Source organism: Phaethon aethereus (assembly GCF_964289735.1).
Source record: "Phaethon aethereus genome assembly, chromosome: 5".
NCBI classification, from domain to species: Eukaryota; Metazoa; Chordata; class Aves; order Phaethontiformes; family Phaethontidae; genus Phaethon; species Phaethon aethereus.
Window position 1 is genome coordinate 27,486,913 of NC_138579.1, and position 27,879 is coordinate 27,514,791.

The window sequence follows — 27,879 nt, forward strand, 5'->3', positions numbered from 1 at the left end:
TAAGGAAAACAAATCCATGGCGAGCACAGGGAGCCTGCCAATTAATAGCTAAACAGCAATAACAGCTATAAATTCTACCTAGCATACTCCAATCAAATCTGTTGTTATCTCAAACCCTTCATGCCCCATGTTGGACACCAAAAAGGACTGTTGTGGTTTAACCCCAGCCAGCAAGTAAGCCCCATACAGCCGCTCGCTCACTCCCCCACAGTGGGACAGGAGAGAGAATCAGAAGAGTAAAAGTGAGAAAGCTCATGGTTTGAGATAAAGACAGTTTAACAGGGAAAGCAAAAGCCGCACACACAAGCAAAGCAAAACAAAGAATTTGTTCACTGCTTCCCATGGGCAGGCAGGTGTTCAGCCATCTCCAGGGAAGCAGGGCTCCCTCACACGTAATGGTTTCTTGGGAAGACGGACGCCATCACTCCAAACATCCCTCCACCCCTTCTTCTTCCTCCCAGCTTTATATACTGGGCATGATGTTATATGGTAGGGAATATCTCTTTGGCCAGCCTGGGCCAGCTGTCCTGGCTGTGTCCCCTCCCAGCTTCCCATGCACCCCCAGCCTTCTTGCTGGCAGGCCAGCACGAGAAGCTGGACTGTCCTTGACTATTTAGCAACAACTGAAAATATCAGCATGTTATCAACATTTTCTCATCCCAAATCCAAAACACAGCCTCACACTAGCTTCTGTGAAGAAAATTGACTCTATCCTGGCTGAAACCAGGACAGCTTGCAGCATCTGGCTGCCACCTCTGCTCCTCAGGCTGGCTGAGCCCTGCAGCCTGCTCCTGGCAGAGAGGCTGAGTCTGCCCGGAGGTCTGCCCACCTCTCTTTACTGAAGGAGTGGTCAAGCATTGGAACAGGCTGCCCGGGGAAGTGATGGAGTCACCATCACTGGAGGTGTTCAAAAAACGTGTAGACATGGCACTTTGGGACATGGTTTAGTGGGCATGGTAGTGTTGGGTTGACTTGATGATCTTAAAGGTCTTTTCCAACCTTAATGATTCTATGATTCTAACTCCAGGGCACATGTGACATGTGGTGACCTAAAGCACCAGGGCTGTTCTGGATGCTGAAGTGACTTGTTCTCTGACCAGTTGTATGCCATGATGCCTAACTTCTGCACACCTCTTTCAGCTTTGGTTTTCACTGCAAAGGGAGAGCAGCACCGAAGCCCCATCTTCTCCACACCGGAGTGGGGAGGAAAGTGCAGATCTCTCTCTGTGTTTCTTTGGAGCTCCCATTTCTCTCTAGCTACAGCCTGACATCCAACCCCCTCTCAGCTTTGGCTGAATTCACCCTCCTTGAACGTCGGTGACCAGACTCATACACAGTATTCCTGTTTAGTTTTATTCTTGTTCATATCTTTACAGAAAATGGCACATAAATCACAGATGCTGGATGACTAGAAGTTGTTACAGCTCCATATCTCAAACACCTCAATACTGAATTCTTTTCTCACTGTATATACATTATTTACACACCATGGGCTATCATCTAACACGTCAAACGACCGGGGGACAAAGACAAACAGGGGCTGGATGGAGGGGCTTAGCCTTTGACAGAAGAAAAACAGTAGCTCTGGGGAAGGGTGCTCACAGCTGAAAGCAGGACAGAAAGGGTCACCTGGAAGTCACTGTCCTACAGCTTTTGGGAGGGAATAGCGCCTTACCGGGATGGGAAGGCGATGGTACCATGGAATGGGTTCAGCTGCATGGGTCTGCGTGTGCTTGTGTGGGGCCAGCTGAGAGACATATGTACACGTTATGGGGTGTGTCGGGTAGATGTGCATGGCTGTCATTCCCTTTAACACTCAGGTGGCGAGCTGGACAAATTTAATTCAATAAATACACTGGGTGGATGTTGTTGTCTCGCCTGGAATAATGTATTCAGTAAATAAATTCACCGTTCAGCCCCTCTGCAGGGGTGCAGGGCTTTGGCATTCGGGGCAGAGTCAGACCCGGCTGTGGTGGCAAGCCCTGTGGGAGCCAGCAACATGGGCTGGGGTCACCTCGGGGTGCCAGGTGGGACCAGGGTGCAGCGCCCGCGGGCTAAACCTACCTCTCCCTGCCAAATGGAGGCAAAACTCAGCCATGCTAAAGCTGTAATCCCTTCCCGGCAGACCCCAGCGCTGGGCGGGGAGAGACAGGTGGAAGGTGCAAATGGCCCTGGACAGAGAGTCGCCATTTCATGCAAACACTGCCATGGGCTTGTCCCGCTGCGGCCTGGGCCAGGGGCAGAGGTGGTGGCCAGGGGAAGGTGGCGGGTCTACCTGGGGCATGGTGGGACGGGGCACCAGGGGAAGGGGCCCGGGCAGCACTGGGGAGAGACGTGCGCCAAGGAGGGGCATCGCGGCATGGGACAGGCTCGCTCCAAGATGGTGGATGGGGTCTGGGGCTGGAGCAGAATGAGAGAGCCTCAGAGCTGATCATGAGGCTGGAGGGACCCAGAGCCTCAGTGTCCTTGCAGGTGGCGTCGATGATGGGACACTTCCCAGTGCCCCAAAAGGAAGGGGTGGGGGGTGAGGAAAGCCCATCAGGGCAGATGAGCGAGGGGCAGGGGTACGCTCAAGGGGAGCAGGCTGGGGGTACCCCTGCCAGGCAGCCCCAGATGCAGAGACTGGGGCCCCGTTCCCCGAGCAGGGGCGGCCGGGGGGCCTGGCAGTCCGAGAGGGAAAGTGGCCCCCGGAGGACACACTGTCTGTTGGGGCTGGCTTCTGCCGCCTCTTCCCCCCCTAGATCAGCTTCTCCTCCTTCTGCGACGAGTTCAACTTCTCCGTCTGTCTCTCATCCTCCGCCACTGCCGCCTCCTCCCCCGTCTCCGGCTTCCTGCCCGGGGCCGGGGTGTCCCCAGCGATGGTCCCCAGGACTTTGGTGCTGTGCTCCTGAGCTTTGGCCCTGAGGGCGGCAATGCTGTTTTCTCTCAGTTCCTCCTGGGAAATGGTGGTTTTGGGATCCGGGCCCCTCTCTTCCTTGTCACCCTTGTCAAGCTTGGGCAGGGCCTGGCGCTCCACCTCCGTCTTCCTCCCCGCCTCAGCCGCTGCCTCCAGAGACTTTTTGTGCATCCCTAAAAAGAATTGTTGGTATTCGGGTTTAGAAAAGCGCCTGGGCATGGGAAAGCCATCTTGAACTGAAAACAGCAAAGATAAAGAGAGGCCAGAATTAAGGAAAAGCAGAAACCCTCGCTTCACGCAGCAGTCATGGCGAGCCGCTCGCTCTGGCCCGCGCGCGAGGGCAGCCCAGGCAAGGCAGCTGCCTGCTGGGGCAGCCCGGCCCCGGCATCCATGGCCTCGGGGCTGCCCCCAAAGGTCTATGATTACTATCCCCTTCATTTCTCTCTGTGAACCTAAAGCTAACTTGTCCCCACATGGGGACGAGGGTCTCAGACAACAGCACAGTTGCCCGAGCTTCACCAAGGCTGGGGAGGGAGATCCTCCATTGCCTATTCCTGTATCAACCCACTCCTGACAACCCACACCTCTGCCTCTCTCAATTTCACATAGACAGAAGGACAGGACAGCCCATCATCAAGATGCCAGAGATTAGTTTTGGGGCAGAATCAGCCTGAAAGGTCAGAAAGCGGGAAGCAAAGAGCGGGAGCATGGTAGGGTAGCTGCTACCTCTGTGTCTGCACAGAAAACCAAGTGAAACCAGGCAGAAATGCAGCTCCCCCAGGTCCCAAGAGCAGGAGGCAGCAATGTGTTCCTCCCAGGACTTGGGGCGAGGGGAGAACATTTGGGGGTCCCAGCATCCCAAACAGCATCATGAAGCTGGGGGAGGTGGACTGGGATGACCTCCTGCCTTGGGCAAGGGTTGGAGCTCCTGCCCCGGGGCTGAGGGTGAAGGATGCTGGTGCCATGGGAGTTGAAGGCTAACACCAGCCTCAGCGCGGGGGGCAAATTCCTGCCCCGGCCAGATCCTGCAGGTCAGGATCCAAGGACCGGAAGGGCATTGGGATCAGCGGTCAGACACCATTGATGACGGGCCGTTGGGGGATGCGGGGTGGAGGTCAGCCTCGCCCCACCACCCTCCACCCGTGTTTTTGGCACGTCTCCACTTTCTTCCTTGAATTCCCCCGTTTTGTCTCGACCCACTCACCATCCCCCCCGAAGGCAGCTGCTCTCTTACCCAGGAGCCAAGGGGCGCAGGACTCCATGATGCCATCCTTGGCAGACTTGAGGATGGACTCAGGCAGTGGGATGGAGTGACGCACCATGGCACCGTAGAGCCCGTACTCAGCCATCACGCTGCTCCTGCCCCAGCATTTCTCCCTCTTCCGCCACTTGGCCCGGCGATTCTGGAACCAAACCTGGGGCAGGTGACAAGGAGGGACATGTTTTTTTTGGGGGCACAAGGTGCAGCTCTCACCTTCCCGCATGGGAACACACGTGTGCTCATGCAGCGGGATGAGGGCAGACACGTGGATGCTCATCCTGAAAGCACTGCGACCTCTTCCCCCGTGCAGCAGCTGCAGGGTATCTCTCCCTCCCTCCCTTGCAGGAGCAGCGAGGGCAAAGCGTGAGAGCAGGTCCCATCCCTCTCAGCAGGATGTAATTAATTTCCCATCGTGGTGTCTTTTTCTAGCTCCTTTTGGCTCTTGTGCCTGGGATTTTCTTTCATTATTTACTGGGTGTCTGAGCCGTGGCACGGGGCTCGGGCAGCAGTGCCTGCAGAGAGGGCTGGAATGGGGCTGGATGCTCAGGAGAGGTGGGAGAAGGGGTAAGCTGATCTGTGCGCTTCGCCCTGAATTCCCAGTTTGAAAAGCCCCTCATCTTCTCAGAAAATTGGCAGAATAATCTCTGAGCTGTGACCTGGGGGGCAGCAAGCAGAGAGGCGGGTGGCGATGCCCGGGGGGGTGGTGTGTGTGGGATGCTTTGCAGAAATCTATTAGCGCTCTCTCTCAGATTTCCATTCCTCTTGTCTCCGTCGCCCTCCTCCCTCCCCGGCTCCCCTCCCTTCCCACCGAGCAGAGGCATCAGCTTTAGATGAAAAATTGCTCGAGGTCTATTCAGAAGGAGGCAAAGGAAGAGTCAGCCCCAGGGGCAGCCCAGGCCTGATTGAAAAATAAGTTAATTTCAGTTTGAATCGATGGGCCTCAGGCACTGAAATATCACGGGAAATTAAAGCAGCTGGTCCCCAGGGAACCACGCCATTGACCTGCGCTAATTAATGCCATGGAGTTACCAGGCCCCTCTCCGAGAGCCAGCCCCTCCCTCCCCGCGGACACCCCAAACACCTCCTCATTTAACTAATTAGACTCACAGAAAATTGGGTGTTAATTTGTTTAGGATTTTTTTTTTTCTTTTCTATTTTTTTCCCTCCCTTTCCCGGAAAGTACACAGCGGAATGGAAATGAATGGCGGGGTCTCGCTGGCAGATGGATGCTCGGGGTCACTCTGCAATCTTCTCCGACTTGATTGCTTGATTAGGTCGTTAGCACATTAAAAAAAAAAATTGCTTGCCGTCTGGCGCTGGCCTGATGAGTGGGATGAGGCGGGAATCGCCTGGGTAATTTATCTTTTTATACTGCAAAGAATTTGATTTCAATCTGCAGATATATGGAGGTGCCTTTGACACCTGTTTAACATTACAGAGCTGACAGCTTAACCCTCTCTTGTCCCCACTGCCCATAGCCATGGGGGAGCTTGGGCTGCAGCGGGGAGCACTGGGGGACTGGGGCAAAGCCCCAGCTCTGCTGTGGGGACCACAAGACTGATGCCATGGAGCTCTCAGCTGGCAAGGCAAGCTCAGCTCTTCTCTGCTCACCTGTGTGGAAGTGAACTGCCCAGCACCGAAGCCTTACAGGGACAGAGCTGCAGGGTCGGTGGGTGGCTTGCTAGCACTGGTGACAGCCAGCTTAGCCGCTCCTGGGAGCCCTGGCAGCCTGGCCCTGCAGGGAGCAATGCGGCGTGGCTGGGGTGGTGGTCCCAGCGGCTGTGATCCCAGCTTCTCCCAGCAGAAGACACTCTGTGCATATCAGAGAGGATTTTACAGCTGGGCTGCTTTGCCTCATGTCACCTCCTCTGCATGATAAACAGTCTGATTTACACTTTCATACTGCTGATATGTAACCCCTGGACCATGGATGGCTGTGAATCCACTGGGGCCTGAGCAGGGACCCTCAGGAGTGCACAGCTTCCTCTCTCCGCCCGCTCCTGAATGCTTGCGTGACATTGGGTTAGCTGGGTCATGCAGTCAGCAGGATGCTTGGCAGGGTCTCTTGCTCCAGGCCACGTGCTCCTCCCACTCCCGGAGCCCGCAGGGCAGCGCTGGAAAGGACCTGCTTGCTCCCCCTCCAGCCTCAGCACAAACCCCTGTGGTTCCTTCTCCAAGAGCAGACTGAGGAGGTGGGGCAGCTACCCCTGACACCTCCATGCTTCAAGGGGAGAGCTCGACCCTCCACGGTCAGGAGAGGGATCCTGCCTGTTCTGCCCTGGATAAACCAGTACAGTTACATCCCTTGCCACAGAGCTCCTCTCTATCTCCCTTGGCTTCAGGGATAAATTCCTGCACAACCCAAGGGACAGCGCCTGCAAATCTGCCTTGGTTTGGGGCTGCTGCTATGACACCTTTCCTTGTATTCAGTGTGGCTTGCAGGGCTTGGCTCTGTGCAGCTTTGTTTGTCACAAGTTGCCATAGCTGGGATCTCAGCCAGGAACAGGTTTTTCCATTAAGTACCAAGCCAGCAACTTTGTAAACTCTCTTCTATCCTGTTTTACCCAGGTGCTTCCTCACTGATGCTTTTACAACCCCTCTTTCCCACCTTGATGCCCCAAACATCTTCTCCCCTGCCTTATGCTCCCTTGCCCTTCTCCTTGGCCAGATCTCACCTGCACCAACACTGCCCACTGCCACTAAACCCACTGCCGTGGAGCATCCCCTTTCCCACGGCAGGGCCATGCAAATACCAGAGCCAGCAGAAGCTTTGCCAGCTGGCAGCCCAATTTTGACTAGAGCTGGTGGAAAATTTTCAATCAAAAAATGCTGATTCAATCGCACAGGAAAAACTGCATCCAGCCAGTGGAAGTGTAATCAAAATTATCTATGGCTTTCTTCTGAACGTTGTATTTTAATCTCAGCCGCCTAAGACATGCAAAATCTATGTCTAAAGCCAAATGGGAAAATCAAAATTACATCAACATCTTAATAAGATTGTTCTGAGATTTCTCAAACTGGTTTTTGTAATTTGATGGGAATTTCCTCTTGGTTTCAACTTGGAAAAAGGAAAGTTTGAAATCCCAGAATTTCTAGTGGAATAGAAGTTGGGAGGACTGACCATCTTGCTTTAATACCAGGAGCTATATCTTGATCTCAGGAATGAAATCACGTGAAGCTAATGATGCTCAATATTGAATATTGCTGGGATCAAAACCCAGCCCAGCAACTCTGCCACAAGACCCTCCAGAGCAGCACAGGAAAGGGCTCCCACACCATTTCAGATCAGCAGAATTATTCCCCATGGCTCGTTCTCAGGATTTTTCCCTCATTCAGATGGCTCCATTGGTGGGACTTTCTTCTGGGAGAAGATCTCACTGCTTTCTTCAGCTTTCTTGATGTGTTACCAAAATTTTACTGTGCCTTGGTTCTGAGCCGAATTACACACCAGTTTTAGTAATTCTGAGGCATTTCCAGCTCTGTTGGTACCTCACCCACAACTTCTGAATATTTATTATTGGCACTTCACTTTTCCTCCTTTGACTGGGGAGAGTTCCACCCTTACACTTCCATTCACTTGCAGTTTTGGTATTCCATGGCTTCTTTTGCTGCAGTTGTCTTTGCTTGAAGATATTTACTCTACATCTCCCTCCGGCTCTGTAAAATTCAGCCTGCTTCAAGCAATGATTAGGTTTGTCCCTGTTTGGTCTTGCCCCTTCCCATCATGCGGGCCAACTCAGCTTTGTGAAATGCTTTACTGACGTGGCTGTGTACCACACACCTTCCTTCTCACTTGCTTTCATCTGGTTCTCCATTGCACAGCCCAGGATATGGTGAAAAGACTGTGTTTGCACTTCCACACTTCACAACCAGTGGTAAAAACCCCTGATTAATTTTAGACTGAAGCACATCAGGTGTTTGTGCAAAGCTATGACAATCTGATGCACAGAGGTGTCCTTTGGCGCAATGTGCTACGTTTTAAAATGATTTATAGCTTTTGGTTATCACATGGGCACACTCTGTGAAAGATGGGGAGCTTGTTCCAGAAACTCTACCCTCAGAAAATGGACAACAGGTGAAGAGGACAGGTGTGTCTTGCTACCCACAGGATGTCCATGTTCAGTCCATGCATGCACACTTGCTGTATAGCAGCCCAAAGCCCTCTCCTGGGCTGCTCCTGAGGCCCCACAAGTTGCTGCCGTTGGCACACCAAGGGCTGGATCTGGGGTGGTGATTGCCCCGGCCAAGCTGGGGGCAGCAGGCAAGCACACCTCTGACAAGGCTGCCCTCCAGGCACCAGCAGCAGGATAAGACTATGCTCAGTTTCATAGTGCGCGCTGCAAGTTGGGTATGCGTGTGCACCCTGCAGAAGACGCAGGCTTTTCCAAATGCATCAAATTTGGTCCTCTAGGCAAAGAAAAGCTGCAAGACCAAAACCCATCACCTTGCAAAACCTGCTGTCAATATGAAACAGGGAGATAGAAGGTCGTAACATAACACCTTGCTCACAAAGGATCTACCCATCAACTCAATCCCCATAATTTTGTCAGGGCTGAGCATCACACACTCTGTAACCCCACCGGGCAGGTCACACTGACACTGCCTCCTCCAAGAGCAGCCACAGCCTATGATCCAAGACAGCAGCAAACGCGAGCACCTTCAGCGTCATTGCCTGGATGCTTCTTCCACATGCCTGTCCTTCTGAGGCCCCCTTACCAAAACCAACAGTACTGCAAAGCCTTATAAACAGGGATATTACTAATCCTGATCATCGCCCTATTCTGACCCTCAGTGCCTACTGCCCAAAGCAGTAAAAGCAGAGGCACCCTGTGCTGCACCGCAGGGCTGCAGTGTTTCGGAGTCAAGACTGGCAAGGTTATTCTTGCCAGTTTCCTCCTCTGTAACACAAATGATGACCAATATTTCTTCGGATTATTGATGATGCAGAGGAGCAAATTGTAGTAGGAGGAATCTCTCATTTTGCAAAGGGATGTGAGACTCAATGTGTCCTTGTTATCCGCATTCATCATATTAGTTAGTTTGTTTACCTAATCAGCTCCTGAAACATTGTCTGCTAAAGAGAGAAATCTCCCAGAGGTTAGCCATGAGCCAGGAATCTGAATTAGCAAAGCGATATTTTAAGGCATCTAGGGTGTTACTGTGTATTGTTTCTGCATTGTTTCAATCTAAAATTTTCACAGGTTACACTAATTTTCTTGGTTCCTACTTTCCAAGCTGGGGCATACAGACAGGAGAATTGGTAGTGGCCAATTCTGTCTTTCTTATAAAATAAGGTTATATTGCCTGCCCAAGCATTCCGCATCCCTTAAAGGAAAACTCCAAGCTCGATAATGGTGAATTTTTGCTTCACCAAGTCTCACATACTGCCTTTGACACAGCACTTCAACAGGGCTCTTTCAAATAACAAGCTTTATGGAGCACAAGATGGTCCCAGACCAAAGCAGTGCACGCTGAAATGTCCACTAGATGGCCACAAACAAATGCACGCCCACACATGCACAGACATGGACACACAGACACGGACGAACAGACACATCAGCCCTCGCCCCACTAGCACACGCCTTTGACAGGTCACAGGGAGCAGCTGCGCACGACTGTTGGCAAACCAGAAACTAAGACAAAGAACAAAATCCCAAGTTGCCCCAGCAGCCATGCTGAGGCCATCTCCCCTACCCATGGATTAACAGGCATTTTACCCCATCTTCTTTGCTCTCTGACAAGTCCCCTGGCGTAAACCTTCAGCCTGGGGGAGGTGAACTATTGCTCTGTAAGATGCCTGTAAAGAAGCCATTTCCGATACTGAGCTCTTCAAGTGAGGGCACAGGAGAGGAACACTGTCCTGCCCAGACAGGTAGCATGGGAGTCTTCTGGACTTCTGTGGCATTGCCTTAGGTTGTAACCTGCTGTCATGGTCCCACCTGATATCATGGTGCTGATGGCTTTCTGACCCAACACACTTGTGCTCATCCAGCACTGTGCTCTTCTCCTAGGGATCCAGCCACCTCAGGCTGAACCCTGCAGAAACTGAACTTCTCACGTTCATCCACCAGACCCTTCCCTCTGTGACATTTTACTGCTGTGGGAAACACCCAGACATCTACACCAACACTCTGTAGTTGCTGGTATCTCTTTCCCCACCACGCTGCTCTGGACTGATCCTGTCACCTCACCGTATGCACAGCGAAGCATTGCACACTCTGGCATGGAGAAGCTCTGTTTCTCAGTACAAGCTCTTCACACCTCTGCCTGAACAATGGTTCCTCCTCTCCTTGACTAGAAAAGCCTGGTCGAGCCCACTCTCCCCCATGCAGCAGAACACTGCTCTTAAACTCATGCTCACCAGCATACCTGGCACTTCCCCTCTTGGAGCCTTTTGGTGGGTCCAGCTGCAGATCAGAGTGCATCCCCAGATCACCTCCATAGCTGGGGCCCCGCTGCTGTCTCAGCACTCAGTTCCTTCTGAAAACTACACACCTCCCTTTCTACCTTCTTCCTTTCCAACCCAAGTCTCTACAATGAGAGTAGTCAAAATTAAAACCTTTTCTTCAAAAATAGACATGTTCTCATCCTCGTATCAGACAGGGCTGGTGGCTCTGGATGGGTCCAATCTGAGGATGTGAGCACTGCAAAGAACAGGCTCATATCTTTCTCAGAGCATTTCCCCATCTGCAGTCATGGGCCCTGGGGCTTTATAATGAATTGCCACAAGAGTGTAAGGTCTGACTGGGTCCTGGGTCTTCCCCAAATCTTTCCCCTGTAGTGATCACCCCAGGAATGTTTCCTGTCCCGAGGCTGCTCGTGGAGACTGCGCCACTTGTGTAAGCCTGGAAACAGTTTATTGCTGTCTTTTCAAACATAATGTCAAAATTATTGGCACTGTTTATGGTGACATCACTTTCTATGGCTGGTGTAAAGTGGGTATGAAGTTAAATGAGAGCAGTAAAGGTTGCACATGGGCTGCATGGCTGATCGCAGGACTCATCATCCCTCCTCTTACTGAGCACTGGGAAAGAGCTTTCTGAGCTCACATTAGAAAGAGCAATCCCCGTACATGGCATGGCAAAAGTAATAGCTGGAGTCGTGTCCGACCTACTCGGCCAACAGGTCCAACCAGACATACTGAGATGAGCTGTGAGATGCTACTCATACCTCTTGAGCAAAGACATGATGGTCCAAGCTTGGATCTCCTCTAAGCTAAACTTGCACAATGCATACATTGAATATAGGCTCAATACAGCACTCAGCAAAACTGTACATGCTATTACACTATGCCACCAGTCCTGCAGGCCAGACCTGCCTCTGAATCCCACTCCTAAAAGCAGTATATGGGCCAAGCATGGCTACCTGTTGCAATTTATATGACTTACGCAGCCAAAGCTGTAAAATCCCTCTTGATCAGGGAACAAGTCTTAAACTGTGTCCCCTTGGCAAATCTGGGGTTTTCACCTGGCCTTGCCACCTCATGTGGTGACACGTTTTCTCACTTGTTGACATGTAACCTTCAAAAAGCGGAGAACTTCATCAGTGCAGGGCTTCCATCTTCCCCAGAGAAAAACAGTGTGCACACAGTGTGCATGGTAGGTATAGTGAGATCAGTGGTTTAGCACACACCCGATCCGTGCAGCACATCTGCACAGCACATGCATCCCTGAGACGTTGACTTCATCATGGTCAGATCATGATGATAGCTGACCAGCAACTTAGCTGGAGCTATGAGTCCATATAGGCTGCCAGGTGCCCAGACATGGCAGATAAGCACCCAGATTCCTCTTTTCCTAACATGCTGACTGAAAAACAGGAAAAGCATCAGCGTGATGGGTGTATGACAGACACTGGAAAGCTAGCAAGGGTGCACGCATCATCCTAGTCCGCACCAGCCCAGGGATACATTTATCAGTGACACAAAGGGTGGTACTGCACAGAGCACCCATCCTTTGGGTGCTCACAATGCCTGGCTCCATTAAACAAGCTGATATCCTGCCTGTGTAATTTCGTTTTGCCTCCTTTTTCCCTGCTAAACCTGCTCTGCAGCTCCTCTGGCACAGAAGAAATGTTAACATAGGTCCTCATAAACATCCGTATGCAGTGCACTCTCTGAACATGCGGGGACACACTATATTATCACCGTCATGTTAGAGCAAGGTGAGTCAGGGCAGTTGGAGGAGAAATGGCATGTCCCCCTCCATGATGCCTTCCAATGGGCACCAAAATCGGAGCTTGGGACACCAGCCTTCCTCAGAGGCTGCAGAGCACTGCCTGTTCTCTGGGGCTGCCCCTTGCATGCCAGAAGCAGCTGCATATTGCCCTTTCCTTTATCAACACACACAGAGCAAAGGGCAAAGGTGTGCTCTGGCCTTCTCCAGAAAAAACGTAGGACCCTGAGGCCGTGCATCAGACAGGAGATGGTGTCTGCAGCCTACTTGGTGCCCATCATTTGCCGAGATAAGGCTCAAGCCCATCCCTGCGTGCATGGGAACAGCCCACAAAGTGCTCCCTGAGGGCTATAGCATGGGCTCACCAATGCACAGGAACTCTTGGCACGTTGAAGCATTAGCTGGGAGATATCTACTGAAACGTGTTGTGTGTTGTAAAATGTTGTAACTTGTTGTAATAAGTTTCCATGCAGCAGCTTGGGCTGAGCACCAAAAGGAGAAAGTTGCAGTCCTTTACAGTCTTCCCTTAGGAGATACATGATAAGGACAGTGTTTGCAATTCCTTGCCTCGTGCAATAAGATGTCTAATCACTCAGTCTCAGCAAATCCTTCAGCACGCTTTCCTGAATCTGGGGAAGGACCACCAGAGCCAAAGAGCAGGCCGGAACCACAATCTGTCCCCTGACCACCGCCCAAGAGGTCAGGACTGGCAGTTATGTTGGCTGCACTGGGGTGGCCCTTCAGAGCTCTACCCCTACCAAGTGTCTGCTCCAGGGTCTACCTGTTCCTCAGCTCAGTGTGCCCTTCACCTTCCCTGTGTAACTCATGACTCCTGGAGTTTTCACGACACCTTACAGCTGCTGAAGACTCATGTTTCAGGCACTCGCCACTGCTGTGCCACTGACGCCTGCAGCCGACATTGTCAGGTTGGGCTAGTGCACAGCACAGCTAATGGTGCGACCCACAGAGCTGGCAACATGCAACCTACTCGTGGATGCTGCTCACACCAGGGTGGCACATCCAAGCTCACCAGGGCATTCCCAAGTATGCCCCATGCTTAATTCACCCAGGCTAAGATCTCCCAGGCAGGGATCCTCCCTCAGTTGTCACTCAGCCACTGAAGCCTTGATCTCAGGCATGGTCATTGTATAAGCTCAACAAGTTCATACAATCAACTAACAAATGACAGGGCACTGCAGTGACAGTCATGGGGGCACCGAGTTGGGAGGATGGCAGTGAAGTCAAAGATACGAAGGGACCTAGAGATACCAGAAACACCTGCTGGACATAAAACAAGTTGTCTTGGAATGGACATCATTGGCATGTCTGACTAAGAGGAGTGATCAGCACAGATACTCATCATGTACATTTACATGTTTCGGTTGCCTAGATGCTTCCAAAGAGTTGTTTCCCAACAATGTTCACAGTTCAGCCTCCCTCAGGGTGAGCCAAGCAGTGCCCTTGAAGAAGAAATAGTAGCATGGATGAGAAGGTGTTCCCTCAGGTGGCATACCCTGCAGACCCTGCGGCTGCAGGTCAGCCAGAGCTTCCCAGAGGTGTGGGTGGGCAGCCCGGTCAACACCGGTACGGGCTAACCCAGCCTGGCAAGGGGCTGCTGCTTATCCAAATTTTATCAGGTCAGGTCCAACAGTCAGGCAGGAATCAGTCAGTAGGTTACTTCTAGACCACAGAAGGGACATAATCCTCGTATTTACGAACGTGCAATGTGCGTGCCATGGGCCTTTACATAAGTCACAGGAAGGTGAGCAGGTATAAGCAATGCTTCACTTGCATTCCCTTTCTATGAATTTGGAGAAAAAGGTGCGGCTGAAAGTAACTACAGCCAAATTTTCAGCTCTGCCTTTGTTCAGACAGTTGGGAAGCCTAACAGAAACCCACTGGAAGAGAAAGTAGGGAGCAAACAGTGCTTCTCACACCAGGCAGGTCCTGAACTGAACGCCTCTGGCTCCTCTCAGGGCAGTGCTGCTCAGAGTAGACGGAGGAGCACCTAATGCTTTCTCACAGCTTCTGATAAAGGTGGTCTCTGGAAGCCACCTTTTTTGTAGGATATTGTAGCAACAGTTTGTACTCCAACTCAAGTTTGTCTTTTCTGCTCCACAGAAGGACCTGCCAGCCTTGCACGTAGGGAGATCAGGGTCATCTATACATCTGTCAAGGACTAGACTTCTCAACAGCTTGGTGCATGAGGCAGATGGTAGTATTTTTTTTATATTTCTGCACAGGCCTGTGCAAAACCTGGCTTGCAGAACACCCACAAAGAAGGACAATGAAAAGACAAAGGAGGTTCATGCTGCCAGAGAAGAATGAGGAGAACTTGTTGAGCTCTATCAGGGTAAAAGATAAACAGTACGGAGAAAAACAGATCCATTAAGAAATACAGAGGGGAGTAAATTAACAGTGTCTCTAAAGTGCCTGTGCTATTGAACTGTTAAAAAAATCTCTAATCAAAGTCAGGAAAGGAAGAAAACTTTATGATAAAGCGTCATTAAAGGAAAACCTGAACACACAACCATCAGCTGGTCCCTCTGCCAGGCATCCTAAGGCTGGAGGGGAATTAACTATTGAGCTTGCTGGGCTGCCCAATTATTTTTTTAAAAACCAGTTGTGGAAAACTGCAGTAGTATCAGAAAAGAAAGTTCATCGTTAAAAGAAGGAGTGAATGCAAGTGTTCCCAGCACCCAGATTTAGGGTAGCATTTCCAGAAAACCTTAAGTGATCAAGGAACGACAGTGCCTAGGCTAACTCGGAGAAGTGTTACCCTTGAACTACTGTTGTTAAGAAAACAGGGGGATAAATGCAGGGAAGATAAACTGACTTGTCACAGCCTGACATGAAGCCTGCAGAGCCATTCCTCATTGTCCTGGCCACAATGGGCAAAGTCCTTGCCAAGGCACTCCACAGCAATGGGCTATGGCATATTTTGTTGCCTGCCTGTCTTTCCTCTCACAGGGAGCTTAAGTGTCCCAACACTTGAAGGCATCTGACCCTCAGTTATGGTCTCGCCAAACCAGAGGGAGAACAAGGAAGGAGCTGTCACTGCAAAGCCCCAGTTCCCTTCTGACACTGTGAAGGAGCACACCAAAACCACACTGTCCCTTATACTGTGACAGCCATAAACACCTTGCAAGGAACAGAGCAGAAGGCAAGGACAGGCAAGTTCGGTTTTATTTGCTCTTCTGTCCCGTTTAGAAAAATTGGTCTGTGGCTGAAGCAACTCTGGGACTGAACACAGAGGGATAAAGCGATACCTGGGTATACAAAATATTCATACCTCTGTACCTCCATCTCTGCACTAAAACCCACCTTTTAAACTGCACCTACAGCCCCAGCTGTACCAGGGTAAATCCCACAAGCTGGGCAGGTAACCTCCATGGTCTAGCGACAAGCTGGAAAGTCCCCACTTCGCAGTAAGTTGAGGAGATATTCCTGGTCCTCCATTTTCCTGCCTGTCTCCTGCCTCATTTTTTCCCTCTGTCCGAAGTCATGCAGTATAAGACTTTTCAGAGGGTAATCCCTTTGGGAAGGCTTGCCTGGGCCCCTGCACTTGCCCATCACCCAGCCCCTCTTTGCAGCCATGGTAATTAACTTGTAAACGAAGTTCTAGCACATGGACTGAAAACAGGCCATAGATAAAGGGTAATGAAAACACTCCATTACAGAAAGGGCCAAATTACACAACTCTAAATTGAAAAATGGAAATTAATATGAATTTAGATCAACTAAACAAGCATGTTATTGAAGAGGCAGCAAAGTGGATGAACTCCTTACATACCAATTAAAGATGTGGAGGCAGAGATGCACCATACGCCATGAGAAACACTCATAATAATATTCTCACCAAGCCAGTAAGTTTGATTAGTTTTATTACTCTCACTTGTACACTTCCTACATTTCTAAAAGCATAGGGGAAGTTAATGATGCTTATCTGGTATCACACTGCTGTGGCTTGCCCCAGTGCTCAGGAATTACTGGCAAAAGTAGCCAGCACTAGCTGCTCTATTTCATGATTAACTTCTTGCAGGGCTTGCAGGGTTCTTAAAAAAAAAAAAAAAAAAAAAAAGGAGGTTTTGAAATGGTTGGCACTTTCAGCTTCTCCATCACCTCGGTAATCTACCTCCAACCACTCTAATCACTCTGGTAATTTCCCTCCAGCTGCATGATCTCTGTGCCTGTGCCATATAGAGATACAGGTGGGAGCCCGCTGGCACCGTGTCTCGTGCTGGCCTTTTTCTCTTCTAAGTGTGAGAGTCACCCAAAGTTTTAGCAAGAACACACAGGTGCTCACTTATTGAGAGTCATAGTGAGAAGCGTAAGCTTAGAAAAAACAACACTGCTACTACATTCTGCAGCACTAAGAAGTCCCTTGGCAGCCGTTCCAAGCACAGATTCGGGAAAGGTCAGCAACTGCATGAAGTGATCATCCCCATTCCATGCTTACACCGTGGGGTTGGGACTACAGTTCAATGCTCTGCAGCACGCAGGAAAAGCTGGCGGGAGCGGGAGAAGCCAGGGCTGCTGAAGCCGCATAAAGCCAATTTTTCCTTCATACTATCACATTTCTTGAGGGCACTCCACGGGTTCACCCCTGAGCTCCTGCTCAGTGCAATACAGGTTCCTCAGGCCTTTCCAAATTATGTTCACCTCTAAACACAGAACGTTTTTGCAAAACTGGAGCAAGGTAAGCCTCTTCTTCTAGAAAAATACTCTTGGTACGAATGCTTCCCTCCAAATGACCACCCCTCCTGATTCCTCCATCCCCATTCAATTCCTAAGGGGCTACACAGTGATACTGAAATGTGTTAACCTGCGAGCAGCTAAATCTATTTTTCAATTAGAGTTTAGCTTTGTTTTTAGCTAAAATTGACCTTTTAGTTGCCTGACAAAGCTTGCTGGATACACAGACAATCCCCACTCCTCACACACGGCATCAGTGTCTCCTTGGGCTTCCTTTTGCTTATGTGAGCAATTTTATTTATCCCAAAATTCTTCATCCACATAATTACCATAAAATCATTTAACAACAAGAACTGATGATTTTTAGCACTTTTATTCTCTTTTTTAATTGATCAGTTCCCTTAAAAGGTGAATCTAGTGTCCCCACAATGGCAGTCAGGATCTTATTTTTTTGAAATAGTGGACTGATTAATCGATTTGTTTGATCAGTAGGAGACATACTGTAATTACAAACATACACAGTCATTTCAGTAATCCCAAATCAAACTGTTACTGAACTTTAATATTGTAGATAATGGTGTTCAAAGTTTGGAACTGTCACATATTAATAAATTCAATAGGGATAACTTATCTAAAATCTGCACATTACACTTAAGAGTATCTGTTATGAGTAATACACTGATTTAATTCAGATGTCAGAATACTTGTCAGCTTGAGGCCATTTTGAATACTTCAAGTTGTCTATTAAGGATATATCTTCCCGCAGGAATCTACTTACCTCACCTGGATTTTACAGAATGGTCTGGGTTTTATTCTAATAGCAGCACTTCAACTCTTCTGAATATTCTTTCGAGTACATCGATTAACATAGTCTTTTTCAAGTGTTTCGCAAAATGGCCACAGTGACATCTGGTCTGACTTTGTGCAAGTGTCTCCCTAGGAAAATGAAATTCTTTTCCCACGTTGCCCAACAGGAGGATGCTCATGTTCCTTCCAGGAGCAGCCAGCTCAATATGGGAGGAAGATGCATGCGATGTGAAAGAGTGCTGCCTTGGAAAAAAAAAAAATGTTCATCTTCTCTTTAAATGGAGGATTTGAATATTTTTTCCTGAATTCAATGTTCTCTCAAACCAATAACTTTCTTGGCCTCTGATGGCTGTTTGTAGTGTTCTGCTGAAGGTTTTACATGCAAGCAATTCCTATATATCATTCTCTCAATTGCACTCTTTGAATTTCACTTTCATATTGAATTTCATAGGTGATTTACTTTCTCTTTGACTACTACCTCCTGAGAAATAATTCCATGAATGAAAATAAGGGGTAGAGATCACTCTCAGGTATGGATCCAGTGGGAACCCACATGAAATGCTGTGAAAGTCCACAGCACATGATGCTCATAACAATCTTAGAAAACACTTTCATTAATGACCTACAAGAGGGAGAGAACAATGTTGAAAGATGGGAGGAACTGCAAGCAACAATGAAAATGCAAAAATACAGAGCTTCCTCGAGCAGTTAGAAACTCATGCAAGGAAAAAAAAAATACAATGACATGAAATTATAAATATTATGAAAAAGGGAATAAAGATTCATTGTCAGCTATCTCTTCCAAGGGGCATTAAGTGATGCTAATAGGTTGAAGGCAAGATTTACTTCACTCATGCAGTTCTGTTGCAGAACTTCTTGCTGCAGGGTATGAAGATATTTACATGTGTTCAAAATCCCAGGGGGCTGGCAAGGTACTCGCTAAGTATCACTAGATAGCTGCCCTGCTCTCATGCTCTTCTCTAACATCCACTTCTGGCCTGTGTCAGAGCTGTTAGCCAAAGTTAATAAAGTGCCGTATGAAACCCAGAACACTGAAGGGAAAATCCTGAGGATAAAAAAAAAATCTGTTTAAAAAAGAGCTCAAAGTGACTGCATTAGAAAAATAGAACGAAATAAATATGGAAGCAAGTAGACCAGTGCTAATCTGAGGCTGTTTCTGCAAGGCCTCAGAAGTCCAGCTGAACTGGTGTGAACACACCTGGTGTGCAGCTGTAGGCACGTGGTCCCTTATCTCTGGGAATACTGACAGGCAGGATGGGCTTCACAGAAGAACAACCACATGATTAAGAGACTGGTGTGTGATTTAAGAAGAATTATTTAAGAAAAGATCTTCACAGCTGGCTTAAGTGATGATGAAAACCAAAAGTGACAACCAGGAGAAGAAATAGCTTAGATTTATTTAAACATGATAACAAGGGGGAAGGAATTAGGCTCATGCAAAAGAGGCTAAAGTTGAAAAGGAACATGAGGTGAAATATCAAGAAGCATGACCAAGGTTGGGAATCATCTTGTCATGGCCTGTGACACAGAAAAAGTATGGACAAGGAAACTTCACAGAGTATGTGGTAAGGGACACTCGGGTGCTGACCCGTTGGAAAGATCAGTGGTGCTCAGGAGTCCTGCGTGACCCTGATGCTCACCCTGGCAGGGTGCTCATGCTCTCACACAACAGATACCACAGAAATTCTGCTGTTTCTCGTTATTTCCCCTTTCATGACGAGCAAAAGCGTTACTCACAAGCACTTTCTTCTAGAATACATGTGCCATGAGTAATATCTGCTGTTCAGAACAGCCACACCACGGGGTGCTTCTGCTGTCCAAGTCTAACCCGATCTCTAGGGCAGAGGGGTCACAGTAAGGAGCACTCCTAGGTTTAAAAACTCTGCAGTACAGGAAGAGTGGGCAGTTCTTCATTAGCCAGCTGCGGAGTGATGTGCTGTCAGCAAGTCAGTGACAGCTAAGATATGTTAGCCGCTATTTCACTTCCAAATCAGATAAAACACTGAGTCTCAGCACTAGAAGGGTGCTCCACATGCTGAAGCAGTACATGCAGTGTCCAGTTCTGCACTGTCTGCCGTAACATCTCCCTCTACCGCACCCCTAGTGAAGGCCCTCAGCTCTGGCCAGAGAAATGCTGACAGTATATGGTCAACATATACTGTGCCACTAGGTGAACCTCTTCCATTAAAAGGCCCTTTAGGGGAAATCAAAGGATCTTCTTTCCAGCCCTGCATCCATCAGATGGTGGGTGCAGGCAACACTAAAAACCCAACAGGTTTCTCCCCTCTTGACTTGATGTCCTACAGGGTCACAAGTGGAGAAGTGACCCTCCATCCAGCTCACTCTCTCTTGAGGCAAAGCATCAGGGCCTGTTGCTCAGAGCAAAATCCTAATGCATCAGGTAGGATTTCAGATGATGAGCTATTATTTCTGAAGACCGACGGAAATCCTGTTAGCATGCAGGTTATCTACAAGCCTGTTAGGTCAGCAGGAGTCCTGCCAGAACAACAGGAGAAGCAGCACAACCTGCTTTTATAAAGATGTCACTCTTGATTGAGCACAAGAATGAGGGTAGTGAGGGGAGCTCAGGACTGAGGGAAAAAGGGCTCCACTTTTGTTTGGGAGGGTCTCCCTGACCCTGCACAGGGTCATGCCTCAGCAGCTTCCAGCATCAGTGTTATCCAAACCCATGAGGTCTGCAGCCTCCTGGGCCGTCTCTTTAGCAAAGAAAGAGCACAGGCTGAAGGAACAGATTGGCGGGTGCTGGGCACGCATGAGGGACTGAGCAGAAGGAGGAACAGAAGAGGAACCAAGGAAACCAGAACCCTCCTAACAATGCGTGGCGCTCAGGCCAACGACTCTTGTAGAAGCTGCTATGCACCAGCCACAGGGGCAACCACTGCCACCGTACGAGGGACCAGGCCAGTTTAAACCCCAGCCAGCCAAGAAACATTATCTGCACCAGCTAAAATGAGTTCAAGGCTTGGCCATTACAGCCCTGTGCCTTGTGCAGCAACCTGGTGGGAGTGAGGCATGGGGAGGAGGGAGGCAGCAGAAGCTGCTGGAGTCCACCCTTGTGAACGTGATGTTTGGTCTGTCCAAGCACCGTGTGCCTCCCACACTGTACACAGCAGCTGTAAGTCTTCTCCAGCTGTTTGGGCTGTAATGGTTGCTTGCACACTGGCTGCCGTGCATGCCAAAGGCTGGTGCTGGCTGCTCCTTACTGCCAGAACATTCACCACACAGCAGCAACACTCCACAGAGCCTCGTTCTACTTCCTCACAGTAGCACGACAGGACTGGCATGCAATTAAACCCCAAACACTAAAAATCATTAACAAAAAATTATCCCCAGAAACTTTCAGGGAAGCTTCACTTGAGGAGGCAAGTGCAGTGAAAGTGCAGAGATGGTGCAAACACCTCACAGGGACTCACCCCTCATTCCCACACTGCGGTCCTACCCCCAGCGGTACAAGCTGCCCAGGACGTCCCTGTGCATCCTTCCTCCTGTGCCCAAAGGAGCAGAGATGAGGTCTTTCCCTCCCACACTGCCCACCCAGGCCCAGTCTCCGGGAGGTTCTCTTCTTGCCTATACCACGAAGACCCCGAAATGCTGCGGTCTTTTCTTGCACACCAGTTCCCCTTCAATGACTTAGGATTCCCTCTGTTATACACACCCCAAATCACTGGTACAACACACCACATACAGCACGTATCGACATACAACCACCAAATACAAATCTGCCAAGAACAGCTGATCTGGCTGCCTACCCACCGAGAGCAGGGGAGTGGACAGCCTGGGGAGATTTATTCAGAGCAATGTCAGCCTTCCCATGCCGCTACCTTTTCTTCAGGGAGAGATGAACATGGCTGAGAGGCACAGGTTAAGGGGGTCTGAGAGATATGATTACCTGTATCCTGTCTTCTGGCAACTCTGTTTTCATGGCCAACATCTCTCTAGCATATACGTCAGGATAGTGGGCCTCGTTGAAGGCCTTTTCCAGCTCCTCCAGTTGGTAGGATGTGAAGATTGTCCTGAGGGGAATAAAACTCTTTGATCAAAAAACATAAGAAGAAGAAGCAAAGATGATGAAGAGTCAGAGAAATGGATGCAGAAGCTACAGAAACCTGGATAACCTGCTAGCGCATAGCTTTTCCCACCATCTACTGGGTTTCTGCGCGCAAAAGATCAAATGCCAGGGTGAAAGGAGAACGAGGAAATGCCAGAAGACAGTCACAAATCACATAGACCCACAGAATCATTTGGGTTGGAAAAGATCTTTAAGATCATCGAGTCCAACTGTTAACACTGCCAAAGCCACCACTAAACCATGGCCCAAAGTGCCACATCTACACATCTTTTAAATATCTCCAGGGATGGTGACTCCACCACCTCCCTGGGCAGCCTGTTCCTTTCAGTGAAGAAATTTTTCCTAATACCCAATTTAAACATCCCCTGGCGCAACTTGAGGCTGTTTCCTCTTGTCCCACTGTTTGTTACTTGGGAGAAGAGACCAACACCCACCTCACCACAACCCCCTTTCAGGTAGTTGTAGAGAGTGACAAGGTCTCCCCTCAGCCTCCTCTTCTCCAGACTAAACAACCCCAGTTCCCTCAGCCGCTCCTCATAAGACTGGTGCTCTGGACCCTTCACCAGCTTTGTTGCCCTTCTCTGGACACACTCAAGCACCTCAGCATCCTTCTTGTAGGGAGGGGCCCAAAACTGAACACAGGATTCAAGATGCAGCCTCACCAGTGCCGAGTACAGGGGCACAATCACTTCCCTACTCCTGCTGGCCACACTATTTCTGATACAGGCCAGGATGCTGTTGGTTGCCTTGGCCACCTGGGCACACGGCTGGCTCATGTTCAGCCGGCTGTCAACCAGCACCCCCAGGTCCTTTTCCGCCAGGCAGCTCTCTAGCCACTCCTCCCCACGCCTGTAGCGTTGCACGGGGTTGTTGTGACCCAAGTACAGGACCCTGCACTTGGCCTTATTGAACATCATACACTTGGCCTTGGCCCATTGATCCAGCCTGTCCAGATCCACCTTTCCTTTCAGGGACTTCCCTCTGGAGATGGTCCCTTGCCAGCAGCAAGCAACCGCAACCAGCAGTGATGGCAGCTGCTCTTACATGTCAGACTCTGCTGCCTCTTGTAAGGATCCTGGGGGTGTCTCTATCCCTTACCCCCCCTATAACAGCGCTCCCACCCCTGGCCTGGCTTAAAACCACCCCTCTCCTCCTCTTGCATCCAGAGGTTTCTTAACCCTTTGATAGTCACTCTGAGATAAAGCAGCATACCCTCAGGACCCCGTCTGGAGAGGTGCTGAGACCTTCCGCAGCTGCTGGTCCTTAGCCTTTTCAATCTCCATGAGTAAATAACCCTCCCCTGGAGCCCTGCTCCTCAGCTGAATCCTCCAAAGGTTTTTATCCACTCTGCTCCCCACTGCTTTTCACCAGGCCTTCCCCACGAAAGCCAGTGCCAGCTCCATTCCTCTGCCTTTACCCTGGTTGCTTCCAGTCCCGTATCCCATTAGCTGCTCCCTGTCAGTTTGCATCACCCCATTATCCTTTGGAAATCCTCCTGGACCACCCTGGGTGGGCATTAGCCCAACCAGCTTCTGTGCAGCCAGTTCTCAGCTTGGGACAACCAGATTGAAAAATCAGCAGCTGGAAAGACGAAACGGATGAAAGCCCTTCTCCAGGGGATGGATGAGCGGTCTCGGACCACTTCCACTCCCCCGAGGGTTAAAACTCCCACCCTCCTGGTACACAAAACACAGTTTTTGATAGAAACTAACAACACTCTAATGGAAAAAAAACCCAAAAACCCAAAACAAAACAAACAACCCCCCCCCCCCAAAAAACCAACAACGAATTGCAGCCTTTGTTCAAAGTGAATGTATAAATATATTATCAAACTAAGAAACATGTAGCTCCCAGAAGGGGGAGGAAAAGAGGAAAAAAAAGTATTTTTCTAAAATACATCTGAATTTCAGAAAAGCCCTACAGTTCCAGAGAGCATAAACAGAAAATCTCAGAAATATCCTCTGCTATTCAGAATCGAAAGGATTCCACCAGATCGATAACATTACTAACAAAAGCAGCATGCAAATGCAAGGGACCTGCCTGCAACCAGACCCTTCTTTAAATTCACTCCTATATCCATTCTCTTTTCAAACAGTTTTCCTTCAGCTCCGACAAATCTGTGAACTCTAGGGACAGCAGAGGCACATTAACTCGTGTATTTTCTCTCTCTGGGACCACAGGAAAAATTATTCCAATTTTAATCCAGCTTAGATTTCAAGCATTCTCCTCCACCCTCCTCCGACAGGAGCGCTGGAGCCCAGCAAGGCTCACCGGCGGGAGGGTTTTGCCTGACATTCAGCTGAAGTTTTCCCATTTTAGCTCTCCTCCCTGGGTAGCCCCTGTCCCTTTTGCAATCCACAATCCACTATCCCTTTCGGTGGTTCTATCCTACAGCTATTTGCAGACTATTGGCCTGTCATCTCCCAGCCCTTTCTTGGTACAACTAGAGGTCTTAACCATTTAGTACAGAACATACAACTATGGCTAAATGTTGCGGGTCTGTTTCTATCTAGAACTGAAAATAAAACAAATGTGAATTTCATTTCCTCTCTCCCATCCAAACGGTGAGCTGTACACCAGCCCCTGCTGTGTTTTCACCCAGCTCTGTCTGGTCCACAAGGAAAACGAACCCGTATTTACTCCAGAGCACCCAAACCGGGGGTATTTGCCTCGGAAGGGACCTCGGGTTTGGGATGAGCCCTTCCAGAGCAAGGCTCCTGTTGCACGCATAGCAGGACGTCTCCTTCCACCCCGCATCCCGCTAAGCTTTCACTGGGGCATCTTTTAATCCACCCTTCCTGTATCGTGGCAGGATTGATTTAATTATTCTTAAATCACTGTGGGTAGGTGGTGTCTGGCCTTCCTTTGTCCTGAATCTCCGGCCACAGCAATGCTAGAACCTAGCACGGGATTTTTCGTTCCTCTTTGTAAGGCACAGGCAATGCAACTCCATTTTAACTGTGGGAGAAGTCGGGCAAAGTCTATCACCCTGCCCGTCCCCGAGGAGAAACCAAATCCCCTCCGGATCTCCCAAAGTGGATCTTCGTTTCCTTAACCAATTCTCCAGCCTTCCTCAGCTTCCCTGCAGGCTGTGTCTGATTCCCAACTATTTAATCTATTGGCAAAACCTTTATTTATAAGTAATAAAATTTTAAAATAATTGATAGAAATTCTTCCTTGCTGACAGCCAATATTAAGATCGCTGTATGCGGAGCAGGGAACGGTTTTGATTATTTCGGACAGGTTGATGATTTTTTTTTCCCCCCCAAACACCGCTGATCCGCATCCCGCCCAAATGCTCACGGGCTGCTCGGGTTTGCGGCTCGGGATACCTGGATCTGCAGCCAGAAAAATTAAATAAAATGACACCTGTGGCCGATACCCGCCTCCCCCCTCCCCCCGCTCCCTAAAGGTACGTCCTCAAATACGATTTATTTTGGACGGGGAGAAAGAGAAAAGGAAAGGGCCCGAGGGAGAAGCCGCAGGGGTTCCGGGGCTCTCCGGCGGCCGGAGCCCAGAGGGGAATTTCGCCCCGTGTCGGAGCGGGTCGGGCCCGCCGGGGCGGCGGGGCTCGGCGCGGCCGGTGCCCTGGGGAGCGGGGCGGCGGGAGCCGGCGGGGCGGCGGCCGCTCGCTTACCTGTGCCGCCTCTTCTTTCGTTTCTTGCTCTGGTTTAGGGAGGATTTGGACATTTTCCGGTCGCTGGAAGAGACATCCTCGGAATCTGCGGAGAGACAGGCAGGGGCCGTGGGCTGGGGCTCCCTCGCCCCCGGGGACCCCCGGGCAGGACCAGGCCCGGCGGCTCCGCTCCCTCCGGCGGCTCCGGCCGAAGGTTTCGTTGCGATCGCGCCGCGGACGGGCCCCGCCGCCGGCCGCTCCCTCCAGCCCGGTGCGGCCCCAGCGCGGCTCCCGGTGCCGGTCGGGCGGCTCGGGGCGATCCGCCCCCGCCACGCAAGGCTCCGGGCCGGGACCGGGCTCTCGCTCTCCCCTCTCTGCCCCGGAGTCGTTTGCTGAGGCTGCTGTTGTCGCTAAAACGCAGAGCCCGGCAAGCTCAACAAAATCGGTGGAAAATGGGGGAGCTGCAGCCCCCTCCCCGCGGCGGGGCACCCGCGGCCGCCTGCCCCAGCCCGGGGATCCCGGACTTCCCCGCAGAAACACCGGAGCGGGGAGGGAAAAATTGAGGTTTATGGAGCTACCACCCCGAAAAAAAAAAAAAAAAAAAATTAATCACAAATCCCGGGAAGAGCTGGTGTCTGTCCGCGGCCCCGCGCTCCCCAGGGGTGCCCCGGCCGGGAGGGTAAGAGCGGGGCGGCGCCCCCTTTGCCCCGAAGGAGCAGCTGGGGGACGGAACCGGGACCCGCATTTCGATGCGGTCCGCTGTGCCCCGCCGCGGCAGGGCTGGCCCCGCGTCCCGGCCCCGGTCCTGCCCGCAGCGCCTCGCCACCCGCCCGGCCCTGGGCCGCGCTGCCCGGCGGGCCATGCTGCGGACGGGGGTGGCGGGCACCGCCTGGGACGGGCACCGCGTCCGACGGCACCGGCCGCTCCTGGGAGGGGGCTGGGAATGGCGCCCCGGGGCCGGGACAGGGCGCTGCTGCCTGCCGCTCCGGGGGACCCGCGGTGGCCTGGCAGCGGGGCCTGCCGGCAAGGTGGCGGGCGGCTGCTGCCGTCTAGGAAAGGGATGCCGAGCGGCCCCTAATTCCCCGGCAACGAGTTGGAGCCGCCGGGGCTGCGGGGGAGCCGCCTCGCCGGGGCTCCGCTTTTCCCCGGGCCGGGCGCTCCCGGCCGCGCCATCACACCGCGGCCGCAGCCCCGGACGGGCGTGGGAATACGGTCCCGCCCGCCCGTCCTTCTCTTCCTCCTCGGGACGGAATCGAAATCTCCTTCCCACCGCCAGGCATGGGGCCTCCCGCCGGGGCGCCGGGTGCCGGTGGCTGCCGGGGGCGGGCGGCGGCGCTGGCGGGGCGCGGCGGGGTCCCCGGGGGCCGGGGACGTGCCTACCTGAGCTGGCCGTCTGGCTGCTGTCCAGCTGCCCGGGGGCCCGGGCCAGCGGCTGCAGGTGGACGCTCTGGGGGTCGGAGAGCACCTCCAGGAAGGTGGGCTGGGTGTAGAAGCCGGGGATGCCGCCGGCCCCCAGCAGCCCCATGCCCACGCCGCCCACCCCGGCGGGGCTGAGCACGGAGCGGGCTGCCAGCAGGTGCCCGGCGGGCAGCGAGTCCAGGGCGGCCCGAGGGTGCGACGGCGGCTCCTTGTTCAAGCCCAGGATCTCCTGGATGCCGAAGCCGGTGCAGCGGGGAGGGGTGGGCCCGGAGCTGGACTTGGCCCCCGCCGCGGGGGGCGGCGGCGGGGCGGCGGGGGCGGCGGGGGCGGCGGGGGCGGCGGGCGCGCCGTCGGGCTTGGGCTTACCGGGCAGGCTGGGGGCCAGCGCCGCGCCCGCTTTGCCCGTCATGCTGCGGCCGGCGGTCCCTGGTGCCCGCTCCGGGAATGCCTGGGAGCCCCCGGCTCAGGCCCCTTTTATGCGCCCAGCCGGGAGCCCGAGCGGGGTCAGAGCCGCGCAGCCAATCACAGGGGCCAGTCGCGATTAGGGATGCCAAAAAGCCAGCACCGGCGGCGGCGGGGCCGCTGCTCGGCGGGTTGGGGCCGGTGCCCGCCGGTGGGCTGGGGCCGCCGCCCGCCCCCGCGCAAAGAGGGGCCGCCCCGGCGGGGAAGGCCCCGGCCCCGCTTGGCCCCCAGCCGTGCTGGGGGAGAGGTGAGGTTGGGGAGGGATGGAGGCATCCCTGCTTCCATAAACACGGCTCTGGCCTGGCCACGCACGGCGCAGGGCACCGGTCCCCGAGGAGAGATGCGCAAAGCAGCCGTGGAGGGAAACACCGGCATCCCCGGCTTTCTTGCTCATCCCATGTTCTGAGATAAATACACGGTCAGCAGAGAAATAAGGGT

General features: G+C 51.7%; 1 protein-coding gene across 1 annotated transcript; it reads right to left on the reverse strand.

Annotated features, from left to right (window-relative positions):
* Nucleotides 1-2,737: 2,737 nt before the first annotated feature.
* On the reverse strand, nucleotides 2,738-27,879 carry VSX2 (visual system homeobox 2; the record flags this gene model as incomplete). The annotated part of the gene is made up of 5 exons (XM_082000879.1): nucleotides 26,941-27,879; nucleotides 25,582-25,666; nucleotides 21,765-21,888; nucleotides 4,131-4,311; nucleotides 2,738-3,069 (listed from the first exon to the last, which is right to left on the reverse strand). The coding sequence occupies exons 1-5, from the start codon at nucleotides 27,386-27,388 to the stop codon at nucleotides 2,738-2,740; spliced, it is 1,170 nt and encodes a 389-aa protein (XP_081857005.1). The 5' UTR covers nucleotides 27,389-27,879.